A 15,579-nucleotide genomic window follows, 5' to 3' on the forward strand; every position below is an offset into this window, starting at 1 on the left:
ATCAGGACAGAGGCATGAGGATGACAAGGTAGTTTAAGTTGGTCTTTACAATAACTCTGTATATTGTGTTTAACCCATATGGATGCATGTTGTGTTTACAGTATTTCTCTGTTCCTAAAACACATTTTTTCAAAACATGCCTCTGTTTCTCTGAACACTAAACCCAAGTTCCAACTCCCTAAACCAATTCTGCTAAACTTTAAGCACAATTCTCTGCTTTAAACACAGATTTCAATTGTTAACCGCACTTTCTTCAAACCACAACACACAATTCTCTGCTTTAGACACAGTTTTCAATTGTTAACCACATTTTCTTCAAAACACTAAGCACCGTCCTCTCTACTTTGCATGCTTCATCAATGCCAAAACCTCATTGTGTTCAAACAGAAAACACTGCTAATCAAATGACAAAACTTCCATTTCCAAAGCTGTTGTGCAATTTGAAATCAAAACTTTAGCTCCTAGTTTGGAGAACAATTTATGGCAACATTGAAGTGAGTGGTGATCAGAGGGGCAGAGGAGTGAGAGTAAGAGGAGGAGGAGGAGGAAAATGATGAACAGGAAGAGCAAGACGGAGAGCCATTACTGTATCTCTGATGAGATTCAGGCCAATGTGTTCAACCATGTGGTCAACATGGGTTTGACCATGCAGGAGGCTGGCAAGGCTGGCCAGAGGGTTCAACCAAACATAAGCCGCTTCTCAGTTGCACCGATTCTCCGGACATTCAGAAGAGAGAATGGGTAAGAAACACTACTATGACAGTAAAACACTAGTTTGAATGCCTTACTGTATCAGGAGCATAGTATTCTTGTATTTTACTGTAGAATATTTTACATTGTACTGTATTTGTAAAATTACAGTATACGTAAACAAATACAAAGTGCAACCATTGATGACCAAGACATATTCCTAAACATCAATACAAAGAGCCTAGCCACAGTGGACCATGTTCTAAGGCAGAACATCTCGAGAATGAAGCAGGTGTACAGGGTGCCTTTTGACAGAAACTCTGATAGAGTCAAACAATTACAGTATGATATGACTATGTGCAAGTAAGTCATATACGTTTCCACAACTGATTACGTCCTATCAGCACAGAAACATTACTGTACTGTATTGTAATCCAATCAAATGTTCAAATCAAACTGTATTTTCAGATGTTTCACAACACAACAATTGTCGATATTGTCTTGAGCAAGAACAGGATGCAGTCTAGTTTTTTTGTCCTTTTATTATTTTACATTTTTCTTTCATTTTTGAGTTAAAACATTATACAGTTACAATATTTTACAACAGGAGAAAGTGTACAGTAACACTGGAGATGAAAAGGCATAATACTCCTGATAAGGCCTTCATACTAGTGTTTTCCCATTTCATAGTAGTGTTTTCCATTGAGCACATCAGTGTTCAATCAATGCTTAGAATGTCTACTCAAATAATGGTCTGTGTTTGTTGTTTGAAAACAAAATGCCCTTTTGAGGTGATATAATAGTGTTTTGAAACCAAAGTGTCATTTTGCAAGAGATATAAAGGGTTTTGCATTTTGTGTGAGTGGTTTTGGGATTTGTGTTTAGAGCTAAGAGAAACCGAGGCATGCTTTGAAAAAAATGTGTTTTAGGAACAGAGAAATACTGTAATGACCAAGACATATTCCTAAACATCAATACAGTGAGCCTAGCCACAGTGGACCATGTTCTAAGGCAGAACACCTCGAGAATGAAGCAGGTGTACAGGGTGCTTTTTGACAGAAGCTCTGATAGAGTCAAACAATTACAGTATGATATGACTATGTGCAAGTAAGCCATATACGTTTCCCCAACTGATAACGTCCTATCAGCACAGAAACATTACTGTACTGTATTGTAATCCAATCAAATGTAACTGTATTTTCAGATGTTTCACAACACAACAATTGTCGATATTGTCTTGAGCAAGAACAGGATGCAGTCTAGTTTTTTTGTCCTTTTTTATTTTACATTTTTCTTTCTTTTTTTGTTGACTGTATCAATATCCTATTGTTTGTTTTGTGTAAATCATCTACACATTCGGTTGTGTTTGCTCTGATGTAAAGGCTACAGCACTTTTGAAAAAAAAGAAATCTTTACTGTAAGTCATTACTGTTTGTGAGTTGTTTTATATTTGAGTTAAAACATTATACAGTTAAAATATTTTACAACAGGAGAAAGCGTACAGAAACACTGGAGATGAAAAGGCATAATACTCCTGATAAGGCCTTCATACTAGTGTTTTCCCATTTCATAGTAGTGTTTTCCATTGAGCACATCAGTGTTCAATCAATGCTTAGAATGTCTACTAAAATAATGGTCTGTGTTTGTTGTTTGAAAATAAAATACCCTTTTGAGGTGACATAATAATGTTTCGAAACCAAAGTGGCCTTTTGCAGGAGATATATAGGGTTTTGCATTTTGTGTGAGTGGTTTTGGGATTTGTGTTTAGAGCTAAGAGAAACCGAGGCATGCTTTGAAAAAATCTGTCCGTCTTGCTCTTCCTCTTCATCATTTTCCTCCTGCTCCTCCTCTTACTGTCACTCCTCTGATCACCTCTCACTTCAATGTTGCCATAAATTGTTCTCAAAACTATGAGGTAAAGTTTTGATTTAAAATTGCACAACAGCTTTGGAAATGGAAGTTTTGTCATTTGAATAGAAGTGTGTTCTGTCTGAAAGAAAGGAGGTTTTGGCATTGATAAACTGTGCAAAGTAGAGAGGATGGTGTTTAGTATTTTGTAGAAAGTGTGGTTAACAAATGAAATCTGTGTCTAAAGCAGAGAATTGTGCTTATAGTTTAGCAGAATTGGTTTAGGAAGTTGGCACTTGGGTTTAGTGTTCAGAGAAACCGAGGCATGTTTTGAAAAATTGAGTTTTAGCAACGGAGAAAAACTGTAAGTTTCCACTTACTGTATTGTTGCGTTGTTATTGTTCAGCAGTTCTGCTGAAAGCGGAAGTGTATTGCTATTCCTCATCTTGACCCCTTGTTCCACGTGATGTCATGTTGCAGGGATGGCTGTGAATGACCAATCAGATGAGGAGAGTAAAGTGACTCTATGAGGGCTGTGACATCAGTTTGTGTATATGTGGGACTGTGAGGCGTAAAACACACTTGGTGTGTGTGAGAGAGACAAAGAGGGAGACTGCAAAGGCCACTGTCAGCAAGAATGTGGATGATTGTGTTTTTCCTGTGCTGGGTGGTCAGAATCGAAGCAGGTGAGTCCGAACTACACCCAGCTGAGTTATGACTTACTAAACCAGTCTCTCTCTCCATTGCTACTCATACACTTTCATAGTGAAAATACTTTACAATGTGAACTGCACACTGTCAGAGAGAGCGTACATTCTGTGTTGCCTTCTTTACAATGAAACTGGGATGGAACGCATTGTATCATCTACACAAAACCCAACGCATCATGACACGAACAAATCAGTTATATGATATTTATATTGTTATGCAATGTGCTGCTACATACCCATCCTCTTTTGTACAACCAACATCTATTATAATTTCATGTTTGTCAAACAAGCACAAACTAATCATATGATTATGGAATTATACAAAAATCTGTTGAATAAACAGACATTTTTGGATATATATGTGAGGAGTAATCCAAGTCCTTTTGTGTTTCCAAAGAATGTGTTCTACAAGATATGACATCAATGAAAGTCACCAAATACTCTGGAGAGTCTGTTCTCCTGCCCTGTTCCTGCACTGATCTCCAGGCTCAGGGTACCAGATGGTTCAAAGACAATGTGCAGATTGATCTGACTAAACCTGCACACAGGATTCAGATGACTAATAAGGATTCCCCTGGAAATCTCTCCCTGCTCATATCAGACCTGACTAAGGAGGATGAGGGGAACTACAGATGTGAAGGTCACCGCTACAGCTACAGAGACTTCAGACTCACAGTTACAGGTAGGACATTAATAACAAGAACTTTTCAGTCACTTTATATGATTTATCATTTTACCGAAACTGACGCTGTTAGAATAAGAAATGATTTCCCCAAGCTTCAGAAATACAGAAATACAACAACATGGTGTTGTTCTATCATAGTTTTGTTTTATATTACAATTAAAATTGTTTGTATGATGCCCTAAGAAGAAATCTGTAAAATGCATGTATGATGTATACATATATATGTTCCGTTTTATATATGTTTACAATGTAAGAAATTATAAGTTTTTGACAATAAGGAAAGGATTGGATTCCTATGAGGCTAGGACTAACATATGTCAAAGTTATCCGTTTGATTTCAACACTGACAGGCGCGTAAATTATATTATAATTAAAATGACTTTGTACCGTTTTAGCTTCCTCTTCTTCTGGTATCTGATGCAACAGGAGAGCCTGCATTATTTTTGTATTTGTCCTTGAATAAGACTCTCAGATTCTCTGTATGCAGTATCATTTTTTTTTATCTCGATATATACTGTATATGTTTTCAGAGCAGGAGCAGTGTGTTGCTCTTTTCAAAACATGTATACAACCACAAGTACAAGTATTGTACATGACAAGTGTGATTTCTATATGTGTTTTTACAGACATTTCTCACAGGTTGCCTTTACATTTGGATATACAGAATGTTTTATAAGTGTCATGTTTCTTCCAGGATGCTCTCTAATGGAACAGGACACAACACTTGAGATTAGGAGAAGCTCAGGAGAATCTGCACTGCTGCCCTGCTCCTGTTCTTCTCTGCGTGCCAAACCTGAGAGTGTGAGATGGGAGACCACCAGCGGGACTGGGTCTAAGTATACTAAAATATCCAACACAATTGTACCCAACAGAGGCAGAGTTCAGATGTTTAACCGTCATTCACCAGGAAATGTCTCTCTGCTCATATTAGACCTGAGAGAGGAGGACCAGGGAATCTATACTTGTGATGTTGACAAACGCTACCAAACACATATATCCCTCCTGGTCAAAGGTAAGCAATTATCTTAATTCTATGGTCTGATTGTGGATAGTTTTAGTCATTAACAGAATCCCACCTGACCCTTCATTAAAATAACATTCTTATTGTTCCATATCTTCCTCCAATGTCACCAGCAAACACATTGACAGCTAAATCATCTCTTGGAAAACAAACACCAGCAACTAAGGAAATGTTTGCCCTATTATCAACAGTGCAATTTAAATCGATAAGTCTAGATATCTTTATTAAACCTTAATTGGTGGAATCTGAATGAGTTGACAATGAAATGTTGAAACTAAATGTTCATAGCTTGACCTCCCTCTGCAGCTGACTGCTTGTTATTCCAGCCAGCACAGCGTGTTGCTCTCGAGCCCCTCTGCCCATCTAATAGACACTACATATGGAATACCTCTCATTCACAATCTCCTCATTGTTTTCATTTCTTCCAGCTTTAGCAGTGCAGGGGCTAACTCATAGCTTCTGGTGTAGTGCACCTAGTGGTTAGATCTAACACTGAAATCACAAAAGAAGGGCTCCGTTATCACTATTGACAAATAAAAAATCCCGATGAGGCATGCACTACCAAATGGTCTTTTAAAAGCTTGCAGTTAACGGCTGAAGCAGAGCCTAAGCAATTGGCCATCGACATTTTGAGCATTTATAGCCTACTTGTGTGCTGTGGGTCCTGTCACAAAAAACTCTGTAGGCAACAGTGCTGTGTGGAATGAGCTGTAAGGGGGAACCCCACAGCTCTGCCTAAATAGCAAGACTACGCCACCCGGGAGTATTAATCTAGAGCCCAATTAGGCACACCATCCTTTAAAACACAGGTTCAAACACACATCACACAGGAGTCATGAATCCCAGAATCATATGTATTTTAGAGAACTTGAATAAGAGGCGGACCTAGAGAGACTTCAGACGGTTAGCCAAAAGTAGACAATGTTTATTACCCTAAGTGTACCTTTAAAATCAGGGCCCAAATTGACAGCACTGTTATACCACCATTGGAAAACACTCAAGGGAGGGGAATGACTAAAAACTCATGAAAACAAAAGCTATGTAGACAGTGCATTGAGGTAACGAAGGCACATTTTGTACTTTCTTCAATTTTAGATGTTGAAAGCAGAAGTGGAACAACATCACCCCTCTGCATCGCAAGTTTCATTTCTGTACTTTTGCTACTGCTGCTTTTGGGTGGACTTGCATTCACCTTCTGGAGATATAAAGGTACAAACACATAACAATACATTCTCTCCCTCTTTCTCTCTCTCCCTGTCTTTCTCCCTCTCTCTTTCTCTCTCTCTCATTCACTATCAGGTGACTGATTGTATTGTTACTACTGCTATCATTTCATTCTGTGTGTTTCCTCATGTGTGTCAGTGGTATTGTGCTTTCAGGACAGAGAGAAAGGCAGATGGGGAATGACAACAGACAAAGAAGGGGCACAGACCAAGAACGTGATGTAAGCAAACATAAAATTCAAATACTTCCTGTGTTGCATTACACCGTCAAAAAGACTGTGTTAGGAAGGCTGAAGTTTACCACAATCCCTACCCCCACCCCGAAACACACAAAAATAGACAGAGGAATACAGAGAGCGAGAGTCAATAGTGATGCGGTGTCTTGTGTGTAGACGGCAGCCACACCAACATATGAAGTTCTTCAGCATCGCTACAATGCAGAGCAGATGTACTCGACCGTTGGGCAGAACGCTGGAGTGCAGGTGGGTGCTGAATATGTGAATGCTGTTTGTGTGTGTGTTTCTTTCATGTGCTTTTGACTGTAAAAGATACTGGAATATCAGAGCCTTACAGTTGTAAGCCTTAATCCAGTTTTGAACTTGGACCTCTCTTTAGTCGGTCTGTCTGTCTGCGCATGCTCTGACTGCCTGTATGCCTTCGACGTGCGTTCATTCACTCTCCCTCATTATCTGTCTCTTCATTCGTATCCTTGAGCTTCTCTTAGAATTCAGTGAGTGAATGTGCCAGTGTCCGGGGAGAGAATGGGACCGGCTGGAAGAGAAGCACCAGCTGACTTACCTACAACCTGCTTCATGCTGAAAGGCAGGAGGGTGCTGCAAGCTCTTTTGTCTCTGCTTGCTTCCCAGTGCCTCCTCTTGGCTGCAGCAGTCAGCACAATTCAGCCAGTTTAACCTACCAACCAGATAACCAGTATTGGTCAATCCAGACAATATATGGAAATTGCTGTTTAATGTTTGCTAAGACTTGAGCATGTGATACCTTTGGCTATACTGGGATATGAGTAATAAAGGTAATATGAATAAAATACTGTTTACAGATGCATAGCATTTCAGTGTCTGTGGGTTAATGGTTGTAATTGACTGGAATGTGTTTTTAGGTTAATGATCATGATGGTGATCAGATTGATCGATCTGCATGAGGTACCAGAGGATTGCTGCATCTCAACTGCCCATCAGCGTCACTTACATTGCACTGCCACATGTTCAAGTCATACACGGCTTGTAATAATTTTAAATGTCTTGCTTTACGCAGCCCTATGTTAAATGCTTATGTTAAACTATGAAATGAAATATGCAGATGTAGTTACATACAACATATTAAACCTGTTTTTGTACCAAGGCCATCACTTTGTACTATTCTTCTCTGCCACTGTTACTTTGCAGCTGTAATCTGAGTCAGTAATGTGTAGAAGTGGAATTGATCATTCTGTTGATAGTTTAGGTGTAATTTCCTTTTCCTTTTGGAAAATCACAAGTTGCACGCTGAAAATACAAAATGTGTTCTACTGCATTATGTCATTACAAACAGGATGTGGATTTCAAATGTGATTGTTGTCATCTGTTGAGTCATCGAGCAACGAGTCATCGAGTCAACGAGTCATCGAGCAGACTCTCTCCTCCAGCGTCGACGTCCAACTCGTCGAGCGGGGCATCGAGTGCAGATAGCGGCTCGGCGGCCTCTGCAGTCACCGCGACTGGGGCCACTGAGCAGGCTGGCGAAGAGCAGGGGGACCCAGCGGCTTCCCGAGGCGAGAGGAGCCTCGCCCGTCCGGGGACACCACCTCGGACAGCGCAGGCTTCACTCCCGGATGCATGCTCACTCTCTCCCACAGAGAGAGGCGCTTTGTGACTCGTGCCGTCGTCATGGCGGCACACAGCGCACATGCAGGAGGGATTTCTCCGGACAACGCAGCCTCAGCGTGCGCTCTGCCTAGGCACAGCGTACAGCTGCGATGCCGGTCACCCTTGTCCTTGGGATGGCCACAATCCACATAGAGACGGGACATCCTGAATCTGTAAAAGAGACACAATTAGCAAGAGCTAGTCAACGTAGCACGTTTCAAGCAACAGTGAACTAGCAAGTCGAGGACGAGCGAGGACACCAGCCGGACTGCAATCTTGCTTAAGCGTAAAATATCCTTGCAGCACTCAGAGCTAGTAAGGAATAATTCAACTCACCAACTCGAAAGAGTAAAAATAAGCACACAAAGAGAAAGGATACGCAAGCGTGATAGTTGGTTTTTGTCGATAGATCCGTAAGCTCGAAGGCGAAGGTCGAAAAGAGACAGCGCGACATATTCACCAGCAATATATAGACTCCTGGGGGGCGGGCTCAGGGTGGTGATTTGCCGCAATTCGGCCTTCCGGCGTGAATAGAAAGTACTTCCATTGGTCAATAAACAGGTCATTTCCCGTCAATCACATCGCAGTCCCACTGCGATAGGGAACGTGGAGTTCAACTTTAAATAGTAAAACCTTATGAACAACAACTTTGTCCGTGTGTCCGTTTTACAGAGGAGAGCTCATGAGTGTCACTTTGCAGCAATGCCCAGGGAAACTAAAGGTCATATAAGACCAGTTCCACGCGCTACTTTCTCTAACGGGAGCACTAGGCTTCAAATTAAGAATTCATCAGGTTATTATGCATATTAAGTTTCCTAAAGATAAAGGAAATTCTAAATAATAATAAAATTATAATACAAACATTTTTGGATGCTGTAAACGGGAGATAAGCGGGATAACGGCCTCCGAGCTGTGCAGTTCTACAAAGTTAATGGACTTCGCGGAGCAACACCACTCCGCTGCGCGTCAAGGAGTTCTTTGCCCCGCAGCGTCCATTAACTTTGTATTATTATATGGCAACGACAGTACGAGCATTCTGATTGGCTAATGGGTAGTCATGCCAGCCGCGTATTGACGTTCTAGCCGGTCTGCGGTCTGATAAGTATTCTTATTGCACACCCCATCAATCTTAAAAATTAGTGATACCATGTACCAAGTACTAAACATTACATCCTTAAAAATTAGCGATACATCAACAGCCATGAGCATGTATTGATAGAATCAGGACTACTATTATGAAATTATCTGAGAACAGGAAACCAGTTGAATGTCGTGGTAACATGACAGTTGATGACAGTTGAAGAATAAAGACTCAAGAATTCGCGAACATTTTGATATCGGGTAATACTTTATAGGACTTCAGAAGCAGCAAAAATGTATTATTGAAAGTGATGATGAAGACTTGACTACTATAGTTTGAAAACCTTGTATTAAACTGTAAATTAAAGCCATTTAAGCTGAGCCCTGTTGTCCGTTTTCTATTGATCATTGTAACTTGAAGTTAGCAAGTCATTGCTGCTAGGCAACACCTGAAACACTGTGTCGTGAGAAGACTTGAGAGCTGAACAAAACGACATATTTTCTATTTACAATTACCATTTATTTTCAAAATGAAAAGAGCTTAAATGCCAAATAATAAACAACTTACTAACCTCGACCGTTCGGTCATGCAGGTATATCAGACTTCGGCCCCGCAGCATCAACCTCGCTATCGCTCGGTCGATACCTTACGGCCTCTGTCTGATATTAACCTGCATGACCTCACTCTCGGCCAGTAAGTAGTTAGAACTGCACAGCTCGTCGGCCGTTATCCCTTACATAAGCCCCAAGAGGCTGTGGTTTGCGCTGATTTTAGAACAGGTAAGGGGAGTTGTTAGGCACGACGCGAACATACATTCTAAAACTGATTGTTCCAATCCTTGATTGTGATCGGCTAAATGCCGTTGTAAAATCCAGCATAACCTTTCAAGTTGTCCTCATAACATTCTATGATAACATTCCATATTACTGCGCAGCGAATGGTAAGGCAAGGCAATTTTATTTATATAGCGCATTTCATACACATGTGGAGCAACATCATCTGGGACACTGAAGCGTCAAAATCAGGATACCCCTGGCGCTGCACCAGCAAAGAGGAGCCCGTTTGAAAACTATTTCAACAATTGCACTATTAATGGCGATATACAAATTAATGTGAATAAATAAGCACCCCTTTTTTGTCGGTGTTCCATCTGGCTGTTGCGTTGCTTCAAGGGTTGCGTGGCAACGATTTATTTAGGAACTATACTCTGTAGTGGCGGAAGAATGACGGTTTATCCTTAAACTATTGTTTCTTAACACGATAAAAAAACAATAAGTCCCGCGAGTCCGTGCTTTGCGCTGATTTTAGAACAGGTAAGCTTCGCGTTGTGCCTAACAACTCCCCTTACCTGTTCTAAAATCAGCGCAAAGCACGGCCTCTTGGGGCTTATTGCTTAAGTTGGATGTCAAGACTGACTGGACAACACACTTTATTTGAAACTGAGTACCATATACTACCTTATCTGATTGGAGTGCTTTGACTCAGGTAGGTGTTACATACTAGGCTACATTAAAAAAAATGGCCTTCTACTTGTACTTGTTCATTGTTTTGTTTGTTTTTCAGCATACATTTTAGTGGTCTATAAAAGCTTCTATCTACAACTCCTTGGCTCGTCGCTGAGCCGCCTGTCTTTCTGCCTTTAGCATTCTCTCCAGCTCTCTTGTCTTGTCCTCAGTTTCCCTCCATCTTTCTTCATGTCTCTTCTGCTCCATCTCAAAATGTTGCTCCATTTTTTTTAAAGCTGCTTCTTCATTTCTTGCTGTCTCTCCAGTTTTACAAAAGTCTAAAAAGGTCTGTATTTAGTGGTGTCTCATTTCAGTTATTCATATCAGAGCCATGCCAGTCGGGGTGTTTCTTATGCTAAAATTTGCTCTTTTTATGTCAGTGAGCAGTTCAGAAAGACCAAGACTCAACTTCAGAAAGGAAGGAAAGTTTTCAAATGAGACATTTGTATTTTGTTTTCTGTTATTTTATTTTACTTTATTTTGTTAGTTTTTCATTATTATAATCAAATGAAACATTTAAAGACACCCATGTGGTTTAATGTCTTTCTTTACTGTATATATAACAATGAGATATTTGTTAACTGACGTGCTTATTGAGAGTTGGTTATCTAAACAAATCAATCTATTGAACTGAAGTCATACAATGACTGTATGAATAAAATAGCAGAAAAGTGATTCAGCGCTGTCCACTAGTGCCGTGAGATGGGTCAATCAAAGCACTCCTTGCTATTTGTGGGTGGCTATATGTGGGTTCTTATATAAATCATAATAATAATAACACATTTTATTTAAAAGTGTGTTTCAGGACACACAAGTCAGGTTTCAGGTTACCTCACACATACAACAAACTTTTTACAAGCCAACCACATTTTTGAAAGGTGTTATGTTTGATTTGAATATCTTCACTAATCAACAACCACACTTTCCATAGCACATCAAAAACGGAAAGGGAAGGTAAACTGGCCCACTTCTAATTTACTGTTTTGTTCATTTGGGCTGACTGTCTTTGGGGGTCACCTGCCCTTATGTGATCCATATACTAAACTACAAGGGCACTCAAAGAGATAAGGGCACTCGCAGACTTCCGCCAAGGCCAAATGCTCAATCTTGCAATGTCACAGAAAGGGCCAAAAGGGGTTCTATCTTGGTCTGTACCCCAAGTTTCATGACAATCGGCCTGGTGTTTTTTGTGTAAATCTTGATCGACTTGAAACAGACAGATAAATACACAAACAAACAAATAGCAATAAAAACATGACCTCCTTGGCAGGGGTAACAATAAACTCTTAACCTGAATAAACAGAAGCATGTTAATTTTCCGTAAAGCACGAGTGCAAGCTCGCAGTAGGATACTGCCAATGGATAGAACAGTCTAATTAATCTAAATCTGGTTTTGTTTTGTTATGACAAAACACAAGAGCAACTGGTGAGGGAGAGGTGGAATGACCAACAGAGACTATGACTGTAAAGCACAATTTATTTGGTCGTTGATTTTTGAACAGGTAGTGGTTTTCACCATATTAAATTAGAAGAATTGACTATGTAATGAATCTTGTATTCAAATAGTGTTATCAGTGGTCACATGCCAGGAACTGGGGTTATTGTGCTGCCAGCCTCATCAACCGGGAACATCATTGGCCAAGGCTCTCTCTGGGTATCTCTGATACAACATAACAGTAAAGACTAGCAACCTTAAAACAGTGTAAGTAACCTAATTAACTTCACTTCTCAAGTGATACTCCATCATTTGAATGGATCCTCTGGTGTCTCTTGAGACTAAACATTTGGCTAAAGGCCTTTCCACACTGAGAACACTGATGTGGCTTTTCTCCAGTATGGATCTTCTGGTGTGTCTTGAGATGAAACATATGGCTGAAGGTTTTTCCACACTGAGAACACTGATTTGGCTTTTCTCCAGTATGGATCTTCTGGTGTCTCTTGAGTTCAGACATTTGGCTAAAGGTGTTTCCACACTGAGAACACTGATGTGGCTTTTCTGCAATATGGATCTTCTGGTGTGATTTAAGATGAGACATTAGGCTAAAGGCCATTCCACACTGAGAACACTGATGCGGCTTTTCTCCAGTATGAATCTTCTGGTGTAACTGGAGCTGAGACATTTTGATAAAGGTTTTTCCACACTGAGAACAGTGATGTGGGTTTTATCCAGTGTGGATCTGCTGGTGTGCCTTGAGATGAGACATATAGTTAAAGGTTTTTCCACACTGAGAACACTGATGTGGCCTTTCTCCAGTATGGATGTTCTGGTGTGCCTTAAGACTACTTAATTGGCTAAAGGCCTTTCCACACTGAGAACACTGATGTGGCTTTGCCCCAGTATGGATCTTCTGGTGTGTCCTAAGATTAGACATATGGCTAAAGGCCTTTCCACACTGAGAACACTGATGTGGCTTTGCCCCAGTATGGATGTTCTGGTGTTCCTTAAGACTACTTATTTGGCTAAAGGCCTTTCCACAATAAGAACAATGATATGGCTTTTCTCCAGTATGGATGTTCTGGTGTGCCTTAAGACTAGACATTTGGCTAAAGGCCTTTCCACAATGAGAACAATGATATGGCTTTTCTCCAGTATGGATCCTCTGGTGTTTCTTGAGATCAGACATATGGCTAAAGGCCTTTCCACACTGAGAACACTGATGTGGCTTTGCCCCAGTATGGATCTTCTGGTGTGTCCTAAGATTAGACATTTGGCTAAAGGCCTTTCCACAATGAGAACAATGATGTGGCTTTTCTCCAGTATGGATCCTCTGGTGTTTCTTGAGATCAGACATATGGCTAAAGGCCTTTCCACACTGAGAACACTGATGTGGCTTTGCCCCAGTATGGATCTTCTGGTGTGTCCTAAGATTAGACATTTGGCTAAAGGCCTTTCCACACTGAGAACACTGATGTGGCTTTGCCCCAGTATGGATGTTCTGGTGTTCCTTAAGACTACTTATTTGGCTAAAGGCCTTTCCACAATGAGAACAATGATATGGCTTTTCTCCAGTATGGATGTTCTGGTGTGCCTTAAGACTAGACATTTGGCTAAAGGCCTTTCCACAATGAGAACAATGATATGGCTTTTCTCCAGTATGGATCCTCTGGTGTTTCTTGAGATCAGACATATGGCTAAAGGCCTTTCCACACTGAGAACACTGATGTGGCTTTGCCCCAGTATGGATCTTCTGGTGTGTCCTAAGATTAGACATTTGGCTAAAGGCCTTTCCACAATGAGAACAATGATGTGGCTTTTCTCCAGTATGGATCCTCTGGTGTTTCTTGAGATCAGACATATGGCTAAAGGCCTTTCCACACTGAGAACACTGATGTGGCTTTGCCCCAGTATGGGTCTTCTGGTGTGTCCTAAGATTAGACATTTGGCTAAAGGCCTTTCCACATTGAGAACACTGATGTGGCTTTTCTCCAGTATGGATCCTCTGGTGTTTCTTGAGATCAGACATATGGCTAAAGGCCTTTCCACAATGAGAACAATGATGTGGCTTTTCTCCAGTATGGATCCTCTGGTGTTTCTTGAGATCAGACATATGGCTAAAGGCCTTTCCACACTGAGAACACTGATGTGGCTTTTCTCCAGTATGGATGTTCTGGTGTGCCTTAAGACTACTTATTTGGCTAAAGGCCTTTCCACAATGAGAACAATGATGTGGCTTTTCTCCAGTATGGATCCTCTGGTGTTTCTTGAGATCAGACATATGGCAAAAGGCCTTTCCACACTGAGAACACTGATGTGGCTTTGCCCCAGTATGGATGTTCTGGTGTGCCTTAAGACTACTTATTTGGCTAAAGGCCTTTCCACACTGAGAACACTGATGTGGCTTTGCCCCAGTATGGATCTTCTGGTGTGTCCTAAGATTAGACATTTGGCTAAAGGCCTTGCCACACTGAGAACAATGATGTGGCTTTTCTCCAGTATGGATCATCTGGTGTTTCTTGAGATCAGACATATGGCTAAAGGCCTTTCCACACTGAGAACACTGATGTGGCTTTGCCCCAGTATGGATCTTCTGGTGTGTCCTAAGATTAGACATATGGCTAAAGGCCTTTCCACACTGAGAACACTGATGTGGCTTTGCCCCAGTATGGATGTTCTGGTGTTCCTTAAGACTACTTATTTGGCTAAAGGCCTTTCCACACTGAGAACACTGATGTGGCTTTGCCCCAGTATGGATCTTCTGGTGTGTCCTAAGATTAGACATATGGCTAAAGGCCTTTCCACACTGAGAACACTGATGTGGCTTTGCCCCAGTATGGATGTTCTGGTGTTCCTTAAGACTACTTATTTGGCTAAAGGCCTTTCCACAATGAGAACAATGATATGGCTTTTCTCCAGTATGGATGTTCTGGTGTGCCTTAAGACTAGACATTTGGCTAAAGGCCTTTCCACAATGAGAACAATGATATGGCTTTTCTCCAGTATGGATCCTCTGGTGTTTCTTGAGATCAGACATATGGCTAAAGGCCTTTCCACACTGAGAACACTGATGTGGCTTTGCCCCAGTATGGATCTTCTGGTGTGTCCTAAGATTAGACATTTGGCTAAAGGCCTTTCCACAATGAGAACAATGATGTGGCTTTTCTCCAGTATGGATCCTCTGGTGTTTCTTGAGATCAGACATATGGCTAAAGGCCTTTCCACACTGAGAACACTGATGTGGCTTTTCCCCAGGATGGATCCTCTGGTGTTCCTTGAGGCTATATATGTAATTAATAGTCTTTCTACACTGAGAACACTGAACTGGCTTTTTCCCAGTATGTTTCATCATATGTACAGTTAGGTGTAAGCGATTGTGACATCTGTCTTTGTTTATTTTTTCCTCAGTGTTCCCTCTCTTGTTCGGCTGGATCCTTTGAATGTCTCCTATAACATTATAAAAAATGGTTCAGTAATATCTTCTCTCTTCTCTATCTGGGATGTAATTTTTACAATACA

At 40.9% G+C, this 15,579-nt stretch overlaps 1 protein-coding gene across 1 annotated transcript; it reads right to left on the reverse strand.

The window, feature by feature from the left end:
- Positions 1-12,787: 12,787 nt before the first annotated feature.
- Positions 12,788-13,753, reverse strand: LOC308371754 (uncharacterized protein; the record flags this gene model as incomplete). The annotated part of the gene is made up of 3 exons (XM_080846741.1): positions 12,788-12,814; positions 13,295-13,402; positions 13,616-13,753. 3 exons carry the CDS (start codon positions 13,751-13,753, stop codon positions 12,788-12,790), a joined length of 273 nt encoding a protein of 90 aa, XP_080702867.1.
- Between the last annotated feature and the right edge of the window lie 1,826 nt (positions 13,754-15,579).

Source organism: Sprattus sprattus, assembly GCF_963457725.1.
Source record: "Sprattus sprattus genome assembly, chromosome: 10".
In the NCBI taxonomy this organism is placed as follows: Eukaryota; Metazoa; Chordata; class Actinopteri; order Clupeiformes; family Clupeidae; genus Sprattus; species Sprattus sprattus.